Source organism: Vanessa tameamea, chromosome W (assembly GCF_037043105.1).
Source record: "Vanessa tameamea isolate UH-Manoa-2023 chromosome W, ilVanTame1 primary haplotype, whole genome shotgun sequence".
In the NCBI taxonomy this organism is placed as follows: Eukaryota; Metazoa; Arthropoda; class Insecta; order Lepidoptera; family Nymphalidae; genus Vanessa; species Vanessa tameamea.
The window spans coordinates 5,180,404-5,201,178 of NC_087340.1; the positions used below are offsets into that span (position 1 = coordinate 5,180,404).

General features: G+C 56.4%; 1 protein-coding gene and 1 long non-coding RNA gene across 2 annotated transcripts in view; both read left to right on the forward strand.

Moving 5' to 3' along the window:
• Positions 1 to 660: 660 nt before the first annotated feature.
• LOC135194602 (limbic system-associated membrane protein-like) lies at positions 661 to 4,699 on the forward strand. Its single transcript, XM_064220220.1, has 9 exons — positions 661 to 664; positions 865 to 1,059; positions 2,104 to 2,298; positions 2,725 to 2,796; positions 3,226 to 3,346; positions 3,674 to 3,817; positions 3,955 to 4,139; positions 4,255 to 4,414; positions 4,639 to 4,699. The coding sequence occupies exons 1-8, from the start codon at positions 661 to 663 to the stop codon at positions 4,365 to 4,367; spliced, it is 1,029 nt and encodes a 342-aa protein (XP_064076290.1). The 3' UTR covers positions 4,368 to 4,414; positions 4,639 to 4,699.
• The window catches only part of LOC135194604 (uncharacterized), a 35,191-nt gene continuing 19,111 nt past the window's right edge, over positions 4,696 to 20,775 (forward strand). Inside the window, exons 1-2 of the long non-coding RNA XR_010309850.1 lie at positions 4,696 to 4,740; positions 4,894 to 4,927. This is a non-coding gene — a long non-coding RNA (uncharacterized LOC135194604). The remainder of the gene's footprint in view (positions 4,741 to 4,893; positions 4,928 to 20,775) is intronic.

Consider the following 20,775-nt stretch of genomic DNA (forward strand, 5'->3'; position numbering starts at 1 on the left):
TATTATCGTTTCATCGTTTCTTGTAATTTTATTAACTACATTTGCAACATTTACGAAGGCAACACCTTGATAAGTCCGAAATGTTATTTGAGTAGAGGAGTTCTTTGAGCTGGCTTACCTTTGTTTCAATAATGTTATTATACTTCATGATTTTCATTTTTATACATAATAGTTGTCGCCTACGGCTTTGCTCGTATTTTAGGAGTTGGTCGTCAGTTAGGCTACGTCCTTCCTTGGAGTGTAAGTCCTTTCCACCAAATTTCATCGTATAGTGGTTGGTTCAGACAAGATTACCTTTGCGTTTTTAATATTAGTATAGATTATCTTTACCCAATAAAATTACAAATATGCCGATAATGTTAAAACTAACGATAACAATAAAATTAATAGAATTCTAAAAATGAAATAATTATAAATTAAGTGTTTAATTTGTATTAAATTAAGTTTAAAATATATATATATTTTATATTAAACAATTTTAGGTTAATTAGTTTAATGTTTCAAAAGATTGTTCCAATATGTAATATAAATAAACTTGAAACTAACAATAAACTTCTCGTTTAATCGCATTTGCGATTATCTGGGTGAAAAATAAAACATATATTAAGATATATTCTTGAAACGATAGCTCGTTTAAAATTGACTTTGCGCCATCCAGAAATGAGTTTGAAAAATAAACAGCCAACTGACACTTTATTATACTTCAATAAAAGAAATTCAAAATAATTTTAAAAATAGAACTCAATTTATTCAAAGCATATCCTTTGAGGTAGTTCTTTTTTTTTTAAATAATTGCGACATAAATAAAATATTGTGCAAAATCTGTACAGCTAGTATTTATTTTATAAATATTTATAATTCTAGAGAAAGAACGATTGACAGCATGGAGTCAAATCAACTCATCAGAAGTGGAACGTCCCCGTGGGTGGGCGGCACGGTCGGTGCTCGAGCTGGGAGCGACGAGATCTGCACACGGCAGGCAACTGTCTTGTAGAGCTCATCATCCATCCTACCCATCGCCTTATTATAGAGATTCATACACAATGTTAGACGTGACATGTAAGTGTTTCAATAATTGCGTAAATTAAAATTAAAATGTTGAAAATTTATATTTGCAGTTGTAAATTTCTCTATCAACAATTTAGTTTTTGGTGACGCCAGCAAATCGCTTACTTTATGACGTTTGATTATTCCAGTAAATAATAAAGAAATAATACATTACGAGACCTTGAAAATAAAAATATAGCAAAATAATAAAAATGGTTTTTGACAACAATGATCATAAATAAGAGAGATTAACCAACCAATGAAATCAATGCAAAAGTGAGTGCGTCACAAGTCATGCACTCTGTATTATCTCACTCACATAATCCGATGAAATGGCAATTCTGAGACGTTAGGAAAAATCAGGCTTCTTCCCAAGGTCGGTGACACATTGGCGATGTAAGGAATGGTTAATATTTGTTACAGTGCCATTGTATATGGGCAATTGTAACCACTTACCATCAGTGTGTGGCAAATATGCTCGTCCGCCAACCTACGCCATAAAAAAACAGGGGCAGACACAACAAAGGCGCTTTGCATAAATTCCCAGAGCATCTTCCAAACTCTTGATTTTTCTCAAATTTCATAAAAGAATACCCATTTTTATGGCGATTTGCACCCCACAGTCTCATAAGTCATCTAATCGACCAACGAGGCAGATAATATGATATTGTCAACTCAAAACACCAGATATTATTTTGTAAAGAAACTAAGTGAAAAGAGAAGTTTTAACAAAACTTAGTGATCGTCTGTTGCAGAAAACAAAGTTAATGTTATATAAAACTAGTTATTCCGAGGCTTCAATTTACATAACTTGCTGTCAAATAACATTAGACGACTGTGCGATGTTTTAAATGAGACGACGCTATATAAATTTAAAAGTAAACTAATTCTTTGCGACTTTACTTGGCTTCTTCCAAAGTTGCCTTTTGTTCGATTATTATCGAAGTTTAAAGACTTTAAACTTAACTGAATAATAGGATTAAAATATTTAAATAATATTATTTTCTGGTGCAAAGTTATAGTATATCGAAATTATTAACAATATTTTCAATGTAGTTGTTCCAGAAGTATCCATTGTTGGAGCAGATGCAAGTTCTCTTGCGAGTCTGGAAGAAGGTTCCAGTGCATTGACCCTTGAATGCAGAGCTGATGGGAATCCTAGTCCTTACGTATGGTGGACTAGAGATGGACAAGTTATCGCCACTAATGGGGCCAAGCTTATAAGAGCTCCAATAACTAGGAATGATTCAGGTACATACTTTTTGATTTTTTATTTCTTTTAAGGAAGCGAAAGACCAACTGGTGTTAAGTGTTGCCTATATGCCCTGGCACTTTCATAAAAACGACCACATACTAGTACAAGCCAATTGATAATAATAAACTCATTGAATCATTCACGCTCTAAACCAAAACACAGCAATACAAATTATTGATTTTTGACAACAACATAACTGATGAGAAAGTTGAACCCATCGGGACTATCTACAAAACTCTATACCATATAGAAGATTTGGAAAATAATGTTGTTATTTCAAGTTCTCTCAACCGTGAAGTCTAAGTTATATATCGTGACAATAGTTGTACTATTTTACTTAATCATGAAACCAGAAAATGATCTTGTTCTACATCGCAAATATAATTGCTTTAACAAGTTAATAATAACGATATTTTTTTCAGGTATATATGGATGTCAAGCAAGAAATTCACTGGGAACATCGGATTCTGTTAAAATAGAAGTTGACGTTAAATGTAAGTAACAGAATATGTAATTAAAACAATAAAATAACGATCTTGATGCTCATCTTAATGGAATCTTTATTTTGATTTTTTTGAAGCCTCACGTTCTCTTTAATTTTGTAAAATGCGTATTCTATGTGTAAGAGTTTTCTTTGGTGTTTTATAATTTTGTTTATTCATTGTCACATTCATGAAAATTCCAAATGTTTTTCCAATAATTTTACGGCGTACTTCAAAAACAAACCTGAACAGTCTGAAAAATTAACTTTCGATATTGTTATCGATAAGCAAATTACTATTGCCTCAACTATCTTTATAACATATTTAGATAATAGTTAGACTTTATATTTCTATATATATCTGGGATTCTCGAAAAAGTCCCCATAATCATTTTTACAAAGTATTATGATGTGTTAAATAATTATAATAAAAATTTCGTAGTTCCTCCAAGGGTGACGTGGGTTGGACCAGACACAGTCGTGGAAGCAAATCTATTTTCGGAAGTTACATTGGAGTGTAAAGCGGAAGGAAACCCGTCACCGTCTTACCAATGGTACCATAAGTAAGTATATAATTACATTCTATTAACAAATTCCTCAAAATTGATTCTTGATGAAGTTCCAAAATTCTAGTCGTTTCGTATCATAATGTCAAATTACTTCTGCTTAACTTTTAAGCAAGATGTCTTCGAAAGTTTTCGTAATATTATTTTTAAATTAAATATAAGTAAATAACGATATATAACTAATCACTGCATGATGTCAAAAATATTATAACGACTAGCACACAATGTAAAGTAGTGGTTATGTATCAAGAAGTGACTATATTACGGTTCGCTTAGTTCGTTTACATTAAAAGGTATGAATTAAAAGAATTGTAAATTTTACAGTCCTAACTTATCATCAATGAGCGGCCATCTCGATGATGGGTACCCAATATCGTCGACCCCCCAACTATTGCTTCACAACGTGTCGTACACTCAGCATGGTCGTTACACGTGTATCGCTACCAACCACATCGGACTTGAAGAAAGGTTTGTACGATATTTCCAATAGCACTTATTATGGAGTTGTTTCGGACACTGAATATACACTTGAAAAACTGCAAACAAGACATTTTTTTATTGATTTACCTACTTATTCGCCAAAATTAATTTTTACTTGTTGTCAGGAGCCACCAGTCGGAAGCCGTCACCCTCAACGTGTTGGGCCCACCTGTGGGTGCAGACACTAGTGCGGCGCACGCTTGGAGCGGTGCTGAGGGTCGTGTACAAGCGTCCGTCTGTGCTGACCCGCCTCCTCGCCGCGCTGCATGGCTCTGGGGCAGCTTGAGGCTCGATGTTCCCTCACATATTGGTTAATAAGATTATTATTATTTGTTATATCTCCAGACATACCATTCGGCAAATTATCATAGATACCGATGATATTAATATGTCCTAATCTGATTTTATTATACCTATCTATCCAGGTCGTTACAAAACTCTGGAGCCTACGAACATCAATGGCTGCTATCGCTACACGCTGCTGATCACGTACGAGTACGAGTATGTCGGACGCACGTGTTTATGTGCTACACGTTGAAAATGAACGTGGATTCTCCTCTCATTCGGTTGCTCTTACCGTGCATGGTGAGTAGCGGTGATAATGATGGTGGTGGTTGTGGTGGTGGTGCTGCAAAACATTATTATGGTAAATATGTGATGCATTTTATTTTGTATTTTTTATGTTACCTCCTAATAATTATGTAATCAGCAATAAAGTTAGGGTTTTTTTTTTTTTTTTTTTTTTTCAATGTGTGACAGCATTTGGAATATAAGGAAATATCATGACCATGTATAATTTCTTCACGCAGAGAATTTTTCGCTAACAGAGACAGCACACGTGGCGCCGTTAATCGCTGCTGCGCTGCTCGTTCTCATACTGTGTCTCGTCGTGCGCTGCAGGAGAAGGAGAGGTGAGAACACAATTAGACATTATACAGACATCGAGGTGGATGGGAAATACACCAATTGTTTGATTGTTAATTCATTTGTGACGTGATGTTTGATGATCATAACAGTTTCTTTTATTCATTTATAGATACATATTATTCTTTATTTCCTTACAGAAAGCGTCGAATAGAAGACTGATGATTTAGATAGGTGAGTTCTTCTTTTATATATAGTTATTTTAACTCTGCCAAAACTTTTCCCGAATTCGTAAGGTTAGGTTAGGTTAGGTTAGGTGGGGTCCCGATCTCACCATCTGCATACCGACCGATCGTGTTGCTGGACGAGGTGTGCAAGATCTTCGAGCGCATCATCGCCAGTCGCCTCGTTCAGCACATGACCAGGGTGGGACCGGATTTGGCGAATAACCAATTCGGTTTCCGCCAGGGGCGCTCGACGGTGGACGCGATCATGCGCGTGAAGGCCCTCGCGGAGGAGGCAGTCGCCCGGGGTGAGGTGGTCTTGGCGGTGTCGCTCGACATCGCCAACGCTTTCAACACCTTGCCCTGGAATACCATCAGGGAGGCACTCCGGTACCATGGAGTGCCGCGCTACCTCCAACGCATGGTCGCGGCTTACCTGTCGGGGCGAGCGGTCGTGTACCCGGGTCGAGAAGGATGGGGTCGGAGAGAGACGTCGTGCGGCGTTCCGCAGGGTTCCGTTCTGGGACCACTCCTGTGGAACGTGGGGTACGACTGGGCTCTGCGCGGTGCGTTTCTCCACGGCGTCGGCGTCATTTGTTACGCCGACGACACGCTCGTCACAGCGAGAGGGAAAACGTACCGGCAGGCGGCCATACGCGCGACTGCTGGTGTCGCGCACGTCGTGGGTAGGATCCGGCGGCTGGGCTTGGAGGTGGCATTGCACAAGTCGGAGGCCCTGTGTTTTCACGGGCCGAGGACGAAGCCGCCTCCCGGTTCCAGCATCATCGTGGGAGGGGTATCCATCGCTGTAGAGTCGACGATGAAATATCTAGGATTCGTCCTCGACAGTCGGTGGAACTTCGGGCCGCACTTTACACGGCTCGCCCCCCGTTTGTTGGGCGCCGCTTCAGCGCTCTCGCGCTTGCTGCCCAACCTCGGGGGACCCAACTCCTCGTGCAGGAGGCTCTATATGGGGGTCGTACGGTCGATGGCGCTATACGCTGCGCCAGTGTGGACGGATGCCCTGACGGCCCGAAACATCGCCGTGCTGAGAAGACCGCAGCGCGCGATGGCCGTCAGGATGATAAGGGGATACCGTACGATCTCCTTCGAGGCAGCGAGTCTCCTGGCCGGATCCCCGCCCTGGGACCTCGAGGCAAAGCTCCTCGCGTCGCTCTATTGGCGGCGCGCGGAGGCGGCCGAGCGAGGCCAGCGCCTGGTGCCTCGACAGATCGAGGCACGCAGGGCAGAGCTTCGCCAGGTCCTAGTAGCGGAGTGGCAGACGCGTCTGGCGCTACCCACGGCGGGGCAAGCCGCCGCCGTAGCGGCGGTGAGGCCCGTTATGAAGGAGTGGCTCAACAGGAGCCACGGCGCCCTCAGCTTCCGGCTGACGCAGGTGCTTACCGGACACGGGTGCTTCGGGAAGTACCTGTGTCGCATAGGCCGGGAGCCGACGTCCCAGTGCCACCATTGTGGCGATTGTCGCGACGATACGGCGTTGCACACGTTGGCGGAGTGCCCAGCTTGGGCTGAGCAGCGCCGCGATCTCGTCGCGGCCGTAGGTGCTGCGGGAAACCTCTCGCTTCCGGCTGTCGTCTCAACGATGGTTCGGAGCGAGGCAGGGTGGAGTGCCGTCGCCACCTTCTGCGAGGGCGTGATGCTCGCAAAGGAGGCGGCGGAAAGGGAGAGAGAGGCTGCCTCCTCTCTCCCCTCTCGCAGCAGACGAACTGGGCGTCGTAGGGTGGCCGACCTTCGACCACCCTAGGGCGTGGCCTGCGGACGACAGACTCGGGGCGTCTCGTCGTCCGATCAGCAGCAGGCCTCGAGGCGGCGGCGTCGTGTTCCGCACGCGCGCCTCGTGATGGAGTCCTGCGGCCGGGGTGACAGCCGCAGTGGGTGACGGGGCTCGCCCGACCACCTGGCGAGCCAATACCCGTCGGGGGGGTAGCGACGAATGCTTCGGCGATTCCCGCCCTTCCGACGCACGGGTACCTGGAGGACACGGGTTGGTTTTTAGTCAGTAGGAGTCTGACAGTCCCCTTCGCCCCTCCCCCGGGGCGAAGGGACTCCATCGAGGATTTTCCAACCGAAAAAAAAAAAAAAAAAAAAAAGGTGGGGTCCCGATTCGCTTCCTCTGCGCCGACGGAGACCTGGTCGGCGGCGCCGTGACCATCTGGGCCGGATGCCCTAACCGGACGTGACACAGCGTGGACGGCGGCGGAACTTTACATCCGCTGCCGCCTGGCCTCCAGCGGCGGACTCGGGGGGAGTCCGTCGCGGTTCTGACGGAGGCGGAGACGGAAGGTGCGCCGTAACACCTGGCGCGCCTTTCGCGGCGAGTCGCCCCTTTACAGCGACGGCCGCTGGCAGGGCCGCGGTGGTGAGCCACGCGCGTTCCCGTAGCCCTGTCGCCTGCGGTGAGGCGGAAATTCTAGGAGGTTTTAGTGGGTAGGACGGGGCCTTCTGCCCCGGGAGTCCCACATATCCGTCCCGGTCCCCCTTCGGCCGGGCGGAATGCGTAAATGCATTTCCTCCTAGTAAAACAAAAAAAAAAAAAAAAAGGTTAGGTGGGTACATGTCAGTCGCCTCCTCGTGGCGTACCCTGGGCAACGGGGCCGGCTTGAGCTTGCTCGCCGGCCACGGCTAAGACTGACGCGGCGGGTCAGGGGTCGCTCCCGGTACATCTCTATTAACAGAGTGTGGACTGTGGAGCGGCTTCGTGGCAAAGAAGGGGGAGTTTTTCTTTTGTAAATTTTATTTTCTTTTCTTTTGTTTTCCTCTTTTTTGAGTTTGCTCTTACTTATTTGTTTCGTTTTGTTCTGTTTTCGTTATTATTTTTGTCTTTTGTTTCGTTTGCTGTGTTTTGTTTTGTTTGTACATTTTTTGCTTTGTAAATATTCTTGTTCCTACTTCTGTAGTGGGGTCGAGACGCGACCGCACCTGCTTAGATGCAGGCGCATCTAAGCGGGATTCGTTCGTCTGTCTTCTCGTTCACTGAGGAGCAGACCTTTCGGCGGGTCCGCTGAGTCGGGTTGGCCGGACAGCGGACGGAGGCATGATTCAATGCCGCCGTCGGGGGGCTTGGCTTAACCGCCCGGCCCCAGAGGAAGGACACCTCTCAGATAAAAAACCACCCAATCCCAAGTGGCTTCGCAGCGCGATGGGATGCATGGCCGAGGGGTAGATCGGTCCCGACTGCATTCCTTTCCCACCCTTCCTCATCCTTATTCCTTCCTCCTCCTATCCTTTCTTTATCCCGCCGGCAGCCCCGGCAAAAAAATTTGTAAAATGAGTGCTACCGAAAAAAATTATTCCTCAAGAGGGTGTCAATCCCTCCCCGATCCGCTTCACGGATCGGGCAGTCCCATATCGAAATATGAGGGGGACAAAGTCGCACTACCGATTTCCATTGACGACCATACCGCGAGCATACTGGACACCGATCTGACGAGGGTACCTGTGGTACGACTGGAGAGGCTGGGCGCGCTTTCGGACACCGATAGCGTGTCGAGCCGCATGAGCGTGGCGAGCGCGGTGAGCATCAACAAACGCTCACGCAAACGCGTGAGAGAGAGCGCAGACTCAGGGTCCGATTCGGCACTGAGCGACACAGAGAGGAGACGGAAAGAGAGGCCCGCTACTACCGGCAAGTATGCCGGTATCGGCCTATCCAGGCGAGAGGCTGCGGCTGCAACGAAGGCCGCAGCAGCCGCCGATAAACTCAAAGAGGACGAGCGGCAGATCGCGGCTCTGACGAAAAGGGTGGTGGAAGGCAGAGCCACCCCCCTGTCGGAGTCGAGAGAGTCTGCCCTCTCAGGGGTCGAGGCAGATGAGCTTCCTGCCTCTGACCTCAATCGAAAAATGACAGACGCGGTTGCGGCCATCAGAAGAGTGGGCAAGGTCTCGAAGGGCCTTAGCGGCTGCAGCCAGAAGGCGCTCAAAGAGGCCACGGCCTCGATACTGGAATGCGCCCAGGTGCTACTCACCCGCACCAACACGGAGGAGACGGAGCTGCTGCGAGCCCAGAACACCAAGCTCGCAGCTCAGGTGGATGTCCTCAGAAAGGAACACGAAGAGCTCAAGGCCGAGATGGCCAACTTCCGCCGCGAACACCTCAGGCGGGAGGTGGGCCTTCTGAGAGACACGCCACAACCGCAACTGCAGCAGTCGTCGCAGGAGACGGAGTTGACTCGCCTGATCCGTCAGGAGATGGCGAGCTTCAACGCCCGTTTCTCGGTGCTCGAGGGGAGGATTCTACGTCCTCCCCTAGCTGCAGACCATCGCAGCGCACCGGCGCCGCCGACGTATGCGGCCCAAGTCGCAACGCCCCGTGCCGCCCAACCGGCACAACCGGCTGCTGCAGCAACTACGAACATCAAAAAAAGGGGAAAAGTGGCCAAAAAGACAGATGTGGCCCAGGCCGCAGCGCCCCGTGCCGCCCAACCGGCACGGGCGCCGCGCACTCGAGGAAAGGCCGGTGAGGCGCAAGAGGCGGAGTGGACGGTTGCGGGCGCTGCCAGAAAATCGAAGAAGGCGCGCCAGAAGGAGAAAGCGGCGGCCAAGCGCCAGACAGCGAGGCTCAGGACCCCTCGCTCTACCGCAGTGGCTCTCACTCTGCAGCCGGGGGCGGAGGAGCGGGGTCTCTCGTACGCTGGCATCCTGGCCAAAGCAAAAGCCGAGATCTCGTTGAGTGATCTCGGCATAACGGGCCTCCGGTGCAAAACAACTGCCACCGGGGGTCGCCTCCTCCAGATCTCGGGGACCACCAGCGGTCCCAAAGCAGACGCCCTAGCGGAGAAGCTCAGGGCGTCACTAGGACCAGACGACGTCCGAGTGTCCAGGCCTACTAAATGCGCGGTTTTGCGTATTTCGGGCCTGGATGACTCGGTGACGGCGGATGAGGTCGTCGCTGCCATCTCCAGGACCGGAGGATGCCCGACGGATCAAGTGAAGGCGGGCACGATACGTCGGGGTGTCTCCGGTCTCGGGACGACACACGTCACCTGTCCCGTAGCGGCGGCCAACAAGCTGAAGGACGGCAGGATATTAGTCGGTTGGGTCTCGGCGCAGGTCGCGCTCTTACCACCAAAACCCTATCGGTGTTACCGCTGTCTAGAAGGAGGACATGCGGGGGCACGGTGCACCGCTGGGGTAGACCGCAGCCAAATGTGCTTCCGCTGCGGTCAACCCGGTCACAAGGCTGGCACTTGTCCTGCCAAAACGCCGCACTGCGTCATCTGTGCGGCGTCCAACAAGCCAGCCGACCACCAGATCGGGTCGAAGGCCTGCGCGAGGTCCACTACCAGGACACAGCCGGCTCATCCGCCGGCTAAGGCCAGAAAAGAAAGGAAGAAGGCAACCAGCTCCTCGCAGCCGGTTCACCCACCGGCTGCGGCACAAGATCAGCCGAGGACTGGGGAGGAGGCGACGGCCATGGACACCTTATAATGGCCCTACGTCGTTTTCTCCAAGCCAACATAAACCACTGTGCCAGGGCTCAGGATCTCTTGCTCCAGAGCATGGCGCAGTGGTCGATCGATGTGGCCGCCGTCGCCGAGCCGTTCTTCGTGCCACCCAGGGATGACTGGGTGTGCGACAACAACCGCTCGGTAGCGCTCATTCGGAGGTCTACCGCCGACACCCTTCCCTTCGAGGCCGTCACCCGAGGGCGGGGCTACGTCGCGGCAATCTGGGGTGATATCATGGTCGTGGGGGTATATTTCGCCCCCAGCCTTTCTCTCGCAGATCTGGAGAGTATCACCCTGGAGTTGAGCACGGTCGTCCGTCGCAGCTGTCCTCGTCCCGTGATCGTCCTGGGGGACTTCAACGCCAAGTCTGCGGCTTGGGGTTCCCCGTCTACGGACGCGCGGGGTGAGTTAGTGGAGGAGTGGGCGGTCGAGCAGGGCCTGCTTCTCCTGAATCGAGGTTCGGTGCAGACGTGCGTGCGGCAGCGGGGTGGGTCAATAGTGGACCTCACGTTCGCTAGCCCCGCTCTCGCGCGCACCGTCCACGACTGGCGCGTCCTGGAGGACGTCGAGACGTTATCCGACCACCGATACATCCAACTAAGCGTCTCCGCCCGAACCTCGATCGGGCCGGTTCAAGCGGCCCCGGCAGGCGCCGGAGACGGTCCGCGTTGGGCGCTGAAACGGCTCGACAGGGAGGCTCTCCTGGAGGCCTCAATCGTCAAGGCCTGGCTGGATGCTCCAGGCAGACCTACAGACATCGACGAGGAGGCGGAGTGGTTCCAGGAGAGCATGTCGCACATCTGCGACGCTGGCATGCCCCGAGTCCGGCCGATACCATCCAGGCGCCAAGTGTACTGGTGGGCGCATTCGATCGCGCAGCTGCGCATCAATTGTGTACAGGTGCGACGCCGGTACGCAAGGTGCCGCCGAAGACGAAGAAGTCGCCGCCGCCCCTTTACAGCGGCGGTCGAACAGGAGAGAGAAGAGGCGGAACTATACACTCGCTACAGGGAGGCGAAGAGCGCACTCCAGCTGGCCATCGTCCAGGCCAAGGCCCAGGCCAACGGCGAGTTACTGGAGACTCTGGACCTAGATCCATGGGGACGCCCCTACCTGATGGTGAGGGGCAAGTTGCGCCAGTGGGCTCCCCCACTGTCCCGGAGTCTCCAGCCACAGCTGCTGGAGGAAGTAGTGAGTGTATTATTTCCAACAAGACCGGAGCACACACCACCGGCTATGGTTCCGCCTCGGAACGTGCCCGACGCGGAAGACGACGACGACAACGACGACGTGCCCGAGGTGACCCTGGCGGAGATGAGAGTCGCGGCGGCTCGCATCAAGAACACCGCCCCAGGCCCCGACGGCATCCCGGGCCGTGCATGGGTCCTCGCCATGAGGCACCTCGGGCCACGTCTATCTGGGCTCCTGAGCGCCTGCCTGGAGCGAGGCCAGTTTCCAAGCCGATGGAAGACGGGGAAACTGGTCTTGATCAGGAAGGAGGGGCGGCCCGCGGACTCACCATCTGCATACCGACCGATCGTGTTGCTGGACGAGGTGTGCAAGATCTTCGAGCGCATCATCGCCAGTCGCCTCGTTCAGCACATGACCAGGGTGGGACCGGATTTGGCGAATAACCAATTCGGTTTCCGCCAGGGGCGCTCGACGGTGGACGCGATCATGCGCGTGAAGGCCCTCGCGGAGGAGGCAGTCGCCCGGGGTGAGGTGGTCTTGGCGGTGTCGCTCGACATCGCCAACGCTTTCAACACCTTGCCCTGGAATACCATCAGGGAGGCACTCCGGTACCATGGAGTGCCGCGCTACCTCCAACGCATGGTCGCGGCTTACCTGTCGGGGCGAGCGGTCGTGTACCCGGGTCGAGAAGGATGGGGTCGGAGAGAGACGTCGTGCGGCGTTCCGCAGGGTTCCGTTCTGGGACCACTCCTGTGGAACGTGGGGTACGACTGGGCTCTGCGCGGTGCGTTTCTCCACGGCGTCGGCGTCATTTGTTACGCCGACGACACGCTCGTCACAGCGAGAGGGAAAACGTACCGGCAGGTGGCCATACGCGCGACTGCTGGTGTCGCGCACGTCGTGGGTAGGATCCGGCGGCTGGGCTTGGAGGTGGCATTGCACAAGTCGGAGGCCCTGTGTTTTCACGGGCCGAGGACGAAGCCGCCTCCCGGTTCCAGCATCATCGTGGGAGGGGTATCCATCGCTGTAGAGTCGACGATGAAATATCTAGGACTCGTCCTCGACAGTCGGTGGAACTTCGGGCCGCACTTTACACGGCTCGCCCCCCGTTTGTTGGGCGCCGCTTCAGCGCTCTCGCGCCTGCTGCCCAACCTCGGGGGACCCAACTCCTCGTGCAGGAGGCTCTATATGGGGGTCGTACGGTCGATGGCGCTATACGCCGCGCCAGTGTGGACGGATGCCCTGACGGCCCGAAACATCGCCGTGCTGAGAAGACCGCAGCGCGCGATGGCCGTCAGGATGATAAGGGGATACCGTACGATCTCCTTCGAGGCAGCGAGCCTCCTAGCCGGATCCCCGCCCTGGGACCTCGAGGCAAAGCTCCTCGCGTCGCTCTATTGGCGGCGCGCGGAGGCGGTCGAGCGAGGCGAGCGCCTGGTGCCTCGACAGATCGAGGCACGCAGGGCAGAGCTTCGCCAGGTCCTAGTGGCGGAGTGGCAGACGCGTCTAGCGCTACCCACGGCGGGGCAAGCCGCCGCCGTAGCGGCGGTGAGGCCCGTTCTGAAGGAGTGGCTCAACAGGAGCCACGGCGCCCTCAGCTTCCGGCTGACGCAGGTGCTTACCGGACACGGGTGCTTCGGGAAGTACCTGTGTCGCATAGGCCGGGAGCCGACGTCCCAGTGCCACCATTGTGGCGATTGTCGCGACGATACGGCGTTGCACACGTTGGCGGAGTGCCCAGCTTGGGCTGAGCAGCGCCGCGATCTCGTCGCGGCCGTAGGTGCTGCGGGAAACCTCTCGCTTCCGGCTGTCGTCTCAACGATGGTTCGGAGCGAGGCAGGGTGGAGTGCCGTCGCCACCTTCTGCGAGGGCGTGATGCTCGCAAAGGAGGCGGCGGAAAGGGAGAGAGAGGCTGCCTCCTCTCTCCCCTCTCGCAGCAGACGAACTGGGCGTCGTAGGGTGGCCGACCTTCGACCACCCTAGGGCGTGGCCTGCGGACGACAGACTCGGGGCGTCTCGTCGTCCGATCAGCAGCAGGCCTCGAGGCGGCGGCGTCGTGTTCCGCGCGCGCGCCTCGTGATGGAGTCCTGCGGCCGGGGTGACAGCCGCAGTGGGTGACGGGGCTCGCCCGACCACCTGGCGAGCCAATACCCGTCGGGGGGGTAGCGACGAATGCTTCGGCGATTCCCGCCCTTCCGACGCACGGGTACCTGGAGGACACGGGTTGGTTTTTAGTCAGTAGGAGTCTGACAGTCCCCTTCGCCCCTCCCCCGGGGCGGAGGGACTCCATCGAGGATTTTCCAACCGAAAAAAAAAAAAAAAAAAAAAAGGTTAGGTTCCCAGGGGTACATGGGGATGGTCCGGGTCACCTGCCCCCTCACGGCAGCGAAAAAGCTGGCCGCTGCCGGTCGCCTCCTCGTCGGGTGGAGCTCGGCCAAGGTGGCCGTCGTGGAGCAGCGCCCTATGCGCTGCTACAAATGTATGGGCCTTGGCCACACGAGGGCGCTCTGCCCGTCGAAGGCAGAGAGGGGTGGCCTGTGCTACCGCTGTGGCTCGGACGGCCACAAGTCAGCGGTATGCACGGCCAAGATGCGCTGCGCGGTCTGCGCGGAGGCCGGGAAGCCCTCCGGGCATCTGATGGGGGCGAGGGATTGTAACCCCCCCATCACGAAGGGTAAGGCGGCTCTAGGAGCCAAGACCGCCCCGCGCGAGGAAAGCCGCCAGGCTACGGAGGGAGCTAGTTCGACTCAAGGATGCCAGAACAAATAAGCTTCCTCCAAACGAACGTCAACCACTCCGCCGGAGCGCAGGACCTACTGCTGCAGTCCATGGCGGAGTGGCAGGTAGACCTGGCGGTGGCCTGCGAGCCCTATTTCGTCCCTCCCCTACCTCACTGGCTGGGGAACTCGGACGACACCGTGGCGGTCCTCACGAGGAGCGGAACGGGCCCTCCCCTCTCACTCATCGAGAGGGGCTCGGGCTACGTAGTGGTGGGGTGGGGGGAGTACGTCGTCGTCGGTACGTACTTCTCCCCTAACCGCAGCCTGGCTGAGTTCGAGACTTATCTCGGCTTAGTCAGAGCTGCGGTGGCCAGGCAGTCGCCGAAACCGATAATGGTTCTCGGCGACTTAAACGCGAAGTCGCGTGCCTGGGGCAACCCCGCCACGAATCCGCGAGGGAGGGCCGTCCAGGTGTGGGCCCTGCTCTCCGACCTGTCCCTTCTCAACAGGGGGCAGGTTCACACCTGCGTGCGACATCAGGGGGGTTCCGTGGTGGACGTTTCGTTCGCCACCCCTGTCGTAGCACGCAGAGTGGTCGATTGGAGAGTGGAGGAAGAGGTGGAGACTCTATCGGATCACCGGTACATCCGATTCGAGATCTCCACCTCTCGCAGGCCGGCGGAACCCCAGAGGGTGCCGACTACGCTGCCGAGGTGGTCTCTCGGCCAGGTCGATCGAGAGCTGGTCAAGGAGGCCGCCATCGTGCAGCGGTGGGGTTCCGCGGGGAGGACGGAGGGCGCCAGCGCAGAGGAGCTGGCGGGCCGCATGCGCAGTTCGCTCAAGGAGGTCTGCGATGCGGCCATGCCTCGGACCCGGCGCAGGGTTCCGCGCCGGCACGTCTATTGGTGGTCGCCCGAAATCGCCGACCTTCGGGCGACGTGCTGCCGGGCGCGGAGGGCCTACGTCCGCTGTCGAAGGCGCAACGGCCTCGACACGGACCTGGAGGGACAGATGCTGGACGCTTATCGCCAACTGAAAAAAGATCTTTTGGCCTTCGGAGACCGAAGGAGTAGCGCGTAATCCTGCACAGTGAGGTGTCGTGGACATGTCTCGCGGCTTCGTGCAGGACCGCGGGTCTTGCCTTAACCGGCCGGACTGCGAGGAAGAAAACCTCTATAAAAATTACCCCGAATCCCAAGTGGCGACGCAGCGCGAGGGGATGCATGGCTGATGGGAGGTTCAGTCGTTACTGCGATCCTCGTCAGGGTACCGGCCGACACCCTCGACGAGTCACGCTAGGCTTATCCAGGTGCAGGGGGCACCACCTGGACGGACCTTCACTTCCCCCATACTCGTGGGATTTTATATGGAAGCTCAAAAATCAAAAACTCACAACGGACAACGAAGTGCTAAACGATTGGAAACTGACGATATGGCGGTGGAGGTGGGCGCCCCGATGGCGCGCGCTGAAACCGATGACCCTGGCTTGAACGAAGGACTGGCTGCCCGGCCTGTGCGACTCTCCGAGTCGGACTCGTCGGCCTGCAGCATGATGACGGTGGAGTCGGGAGACATACCACCTAAGGAGGCGACACAGAAGAAGAGGAAGGGTGAGAAGCGGACCCACGCTGGGGAAAGCTGCTCTGGCTCCGAGAGTGACGCGAGCGGGCAGCTGAGTGAAAACTCAGAATCCTCAGCGAGGTGGCTGAAACCCGCCACTAAGAGGGGGCGTGGCCGACCGCCCACCCACGGAAGATACGTGGGCATAGGGAAGTCGCAGGCGGAGCTCCGCGAAGCGAAATCGAAGTCGAAAACGGATCGCTTCCAAACGGAGGACGCGTTGGCCGCTTACAACGAAGCGGCCAAATTGGCGTTGGAAGAGAGAGCGGCCCGCTCTAGGAACCGACAGGCAGAAGTACATACCGAAGATGCACCGAAGACGTCCGCCGCTTTGGACGCGACCGTCCAGCAGGCGCTCGACGTGGTGCTCCAGGTTGCCGACAAATCGGGCAACCTGAAGGGTACGTTCGTCAGGGCTCTGAAGACTGCCGCCGACACCATCAAAGGTGCGGTAGCGGAACTCAGGGCTCTGACCATGTCTGAGGAGGTGGCCCGCCTGGAAGCTGCCAACGCACAGCTTTCGGGGCAGTTGGCCGAACTGCGCAGGGAGGTGACCGAGATGCGCAGGAAGCCACAGGACACGAACGAGGAAGGCCTTAAGCGCGTCATGGAGGAGGCGCTGCGGTGCAGCCGGGAGCAGTTCAGCAACATGCTGAACGCCCGGATGGAGGGCATCGAGCGTCGCCTCCTTCCGGAGCCTCGGCTGCGGCCTCCGCTGGCTGCAGACCGCAAGGCGGCAGAAGCTGCGACTACGACAGCACGGGTGACGGCACCGGTCGAGCCGCCCACTGCCAAAGCCGCGGACACGGTTGCGAGCTCTGCCACGGCCCGACGCCAAAAGAAGGGGAAACGCCCCAGTATGGCTGCCCAGGAGGCGGCAGCGGCTGCGGCTAAGAAACCCGCACCTCCGCCAGCGTCGCGGCCGGGTAGCTCCGGAACATCTTGGGCGGCTGTTGTTCGCCAACAGCCGAACAAGCCGCCCAAGAAGCCTAAGGCGGCAACGGGATTGACAACGGCGACCAGAAAAGGGAAGAAGGAGAAGCGTCCAGAAAGGAAACTCCGCTCTCCTCGCACCGCGGTGATTACCATCACCCTGAAGCCCGGTGCTGAGGAGAAGGGCCTGAAGTACGAAACTGTCCTGCAACAAGCGAAGAGCCGCATCAAGCTGAGCGAGGTCGGCTTGACTGCGGTGCGCTTCAGGACAGCGGCCACTGGAGCGCGGATGCTCGAAATCCCGCCGGGTACCGTCGACGCGGAGAAGTCGGCGGATGCCCTTGCGGCGAAGCTCCGCGAGGTCCTGAGTCCGGACGAGGTCCAGATCCATCGACCGACGAAATGCGTCGAGATCAGGGTCGTGGATCTGGACGACTCTGTGACGGCGGAGGAGGTGGTGGCAGCGGTGGCCACAGAAGGAGGTTGCTCCGAGGGCGCTATACGGCCGGGCGTGGTTGTCCGGGGCGCCAACGGCTGCAGGTCGCTGTGGCTCAGCTGTCCAGTCGCGGCGGCCAAGAAAATCCTTGTAACCGGCAGAATAAAAGTGGGGTGGATCTCGGCGCGGGTGCTTTTGCTCGAGCCGAGGCCGCTCCGTTGTTACAGATGCCTAGAGGGAGGCCATATGGGAGCCGTTTGTGATAGGGGCGTGGACCGCAGCCGTTTGTGCTTCCGCTGCGGCAAACCCGACCACAAGGCCCGCGAATGCACCGCCGCTGATGCGAACTGCATCCTGTGCTCAGCGGCCGGTAAGCCAGCGACGCACGCCTTGGGCAGTAAGGCGTGCCAGGGCAGCAAAGCTCGCCCTGTCAAAAGAACGGGAGGTGCGGTGACGAAAGGGCCCGTCACCGTGTCCCTAAGGACTGAGGAGCCTATGGAGACCGCACACTAATGGCCCTGCGTTGTCTCCAGGCCAACTTGAACCACTCCGCCAGAGCCCAGGACCTCCTAGTCCAGAGCATGGCGGAGTGGCAAATCGGAGTGGCAGTGGTGGCGGAGCCCTACGTCGTTCATTTACGGGACGACTGGGTATCCGACCACGAGGGAGTGATTTCCATCGTCGCTCCCGCTATCGCCGGCGCCCCTGCGATCGATTGGGTCGCCAAAGGCAGAGGGTGCGTGGCCGCCATCGTACAGAACAGCGCGTTCGTGGGAGTCTACGCCTCTCCCAACCGGAGTCTCGCCGAGTTTGAACAACTGCTGGTTGAGGTCGGGGCTCTGGTCGGGCAGGTTTCACCGAGACCGGTGATAGTCGCGGGGGACTTCAATGCCAAATCCACGGCTTGGGGTTCCCCTGCGACCGATGCCCGAGGAGAGGTGCTAGAGGAGTGGGCCGTGTCACTGGGGCTCGCGACGATCAACAGCGGATCGGAGAGCACGTGCGTGCGGCAGCGGGGCGAGTCGATCGTGGACTTAACGTTCGCGTCCATCGCCCTAGCCCGCCGTGTTCGGGATTGGAGGGTGGAGACGGGGGTGGAGACTCTTTCGGATCATAGATATATCCGATTCGATGTCTCCGCGGTTCCCGTCATCCAGCCCGCTGTTGAGCGGTCAGAAGGTCCGCGGTGGAGTCTGGGCCGCCTCGACAGCCAGTTGGCGAAAGAGGCGGCCATCGTGGAGGCCTGGTGCGCCGGTTCCGACCCGGTCGTCCAGGTCGACCGAGAGGCTGACCGACTCGGTGCCGCCCTGTTCCGCATTTGCGATGTGGCGATGCCGAGGGTGCAGTCTCAGACTCCACGTCGTCGTGTATACTGGTGGCGCCCGGAACTGCGGACGCTGCGGAGAGCGTGCGTTGCGGCCCGCCGCCAATACGCCAGGTCGAGGAGGAGACGGATACGCGACCAGAACCTGGAGGAGGCTCTTTACACCTCCTACAGGGAGGCTTGCGTATCACTCCGGACGGCGATCGCACAGGCGAAGGAAGCGGCGTGGGTGGAGTGGCTCGCCTCTCTCGAGGCAGATCCGTGGGGGAGACCGTATCGGGTCGTGAGACAGAAGCTCCGACCCTGGACACCCCCGCTCACCACGACCATCCAGCCGCAGCTTCTGGGACGAATCGCGGAGGAGCTTTTCCCGGAGAGAGAAGCGTTCGTCCCACCGGCGATGGAGCCCGAATACGTCGGAGAGGTGGCGGATCATGCGTCCCCGGTTACCGAGGCGGAGTTGGGTGCGGCTGTCCTGAAGCTCCGTTCGAAAAGGACAGCCCCCGGGCCTGACGGGATACCGGGACGCGCGCTGGCGATCGCGCTGGAGGAGTTGGGCGATGGCACGTGCCGGCTGTTTTCCGCCTGCCTGGCTCAGGGTAGGTTTCCGAATCGGTGGAAAACGGGAAGGCTCGTACTCATCCGCAAGGAGGGACGAGCCCCCGATCAGCCGTCGGCCTACCGACCCATCGTGCTGCTCGACGAAGCGGGCAAGCTCTTTGAGCGTATCATCGCAGCCCGTCTAGTCGACAGCATGGAGCCGGGCCTGAGCGAGTCGCAGTTCGGCTTTCGCCGGGGCCGCTCTACTCTGGACGCAGTCGCCAGGCTGAGGGAGCTAGCAGAGGAGGAGGTCTCTCGGGGTGGGGTGTTGCTGGCAGTGTCGTTGGATATTTCCAACGCCTTCAACACTCTGCCCTGGGAAGTGGTACTCGAGAGCCTGAAGTACCACAACGTTCCAGGATATCTGCAGCGAACCGTCGCCGACTACTTCTCCGGCAGGGCGGTTGCGTTCCCGACGATGGAGGGATTTAGCAGGAGGGACATGACGTGCGGTGTTCCACAGGGCTCGGTTTTGGGGCCGTTACTGTGGAACATCGGCTACGATTGGGTGCTTCGCGGGGCCACGTTGCGGGGGGTCAGCGTGACCTGCTACGCTGACGACACTCAACGAGCGACAGTATGGCTTTCGCCGTGGCCGCTCGACGCTGGACGCGATCGCCAATCTAAGGGACCTGGCAGAAGAGGAGGTGACTCAGGGCGGGGTTTTGTTGGCTGTCTCGTTGGACATATCCAACGCCTTCAACTCCCTGCCCTGGGAAGTCATCCGAGAAGCGCTGAGGTACCACAACGTGCCGTGTTACCTGCAGCGACTGATCGGTGACTACTTTGCGGGCAGAGCAGTCTCCTACCCGACGAGCGACGGTGATAGAAGAAGACCAATGACGTGCGGTGTTCCACAGGGCTCGGTATTGGGGCCCCTTCTGTGGAACATCGGGTACGACTGGGTGCTGCGCGGGGCCACTCTGCGGGGGGTCAGCGTCACATGCTACGCCGACGACACCCTCGTGTCGGCCCGCGGCAGCTCCCATCGGGAGGCGGCGTATCGAGCCACAGCCGGCGTCGCACACGCGGTTCACCGCATCCGAGCACTGGGCCTCGAGGTGGCCTTGCACAAGTCCGAGGCCCTTGCTTTTCATGGACCTCGGAACGCGCCACCTCAGGAGGACGATCCCGATTCGCTTCCTCTGCGCCGACGGAGACCTGGTCGGCGGCGCCGTGACCATCTGGGCCGGATGCCCTAACCGGACGTGACACAGCGTGGACGGCGGCGGAACTTTACATCCGCTGCCGCCTGGCCTCCAGCGGCGGACTCGGGGGGAGTCCGTCGCGGTTCTGACGGAGGCGGAGACGGAAGGTGCGCCGTAACACCCTGGCGCGCCTTTCGCGGCGAGTCGCCCTTTTACAGCGACGGCCGCTGGCAGGGCCGCGGTGGTGAGCCACGCGCATTCCCGTAGCCCTGGCCGGCTTGAGCTTGCTCGTCGGCCACGGCTAAGACTGGCGGGAGGGAAGCCGCGGGGTCGGTTCTCGGCCCAATTCTGTGGAACGTCGGTTTCGACTGGCTCCTGCGAGCTCCCGTTCTTCCCGGGATGAGGGTGTTGTGCTACG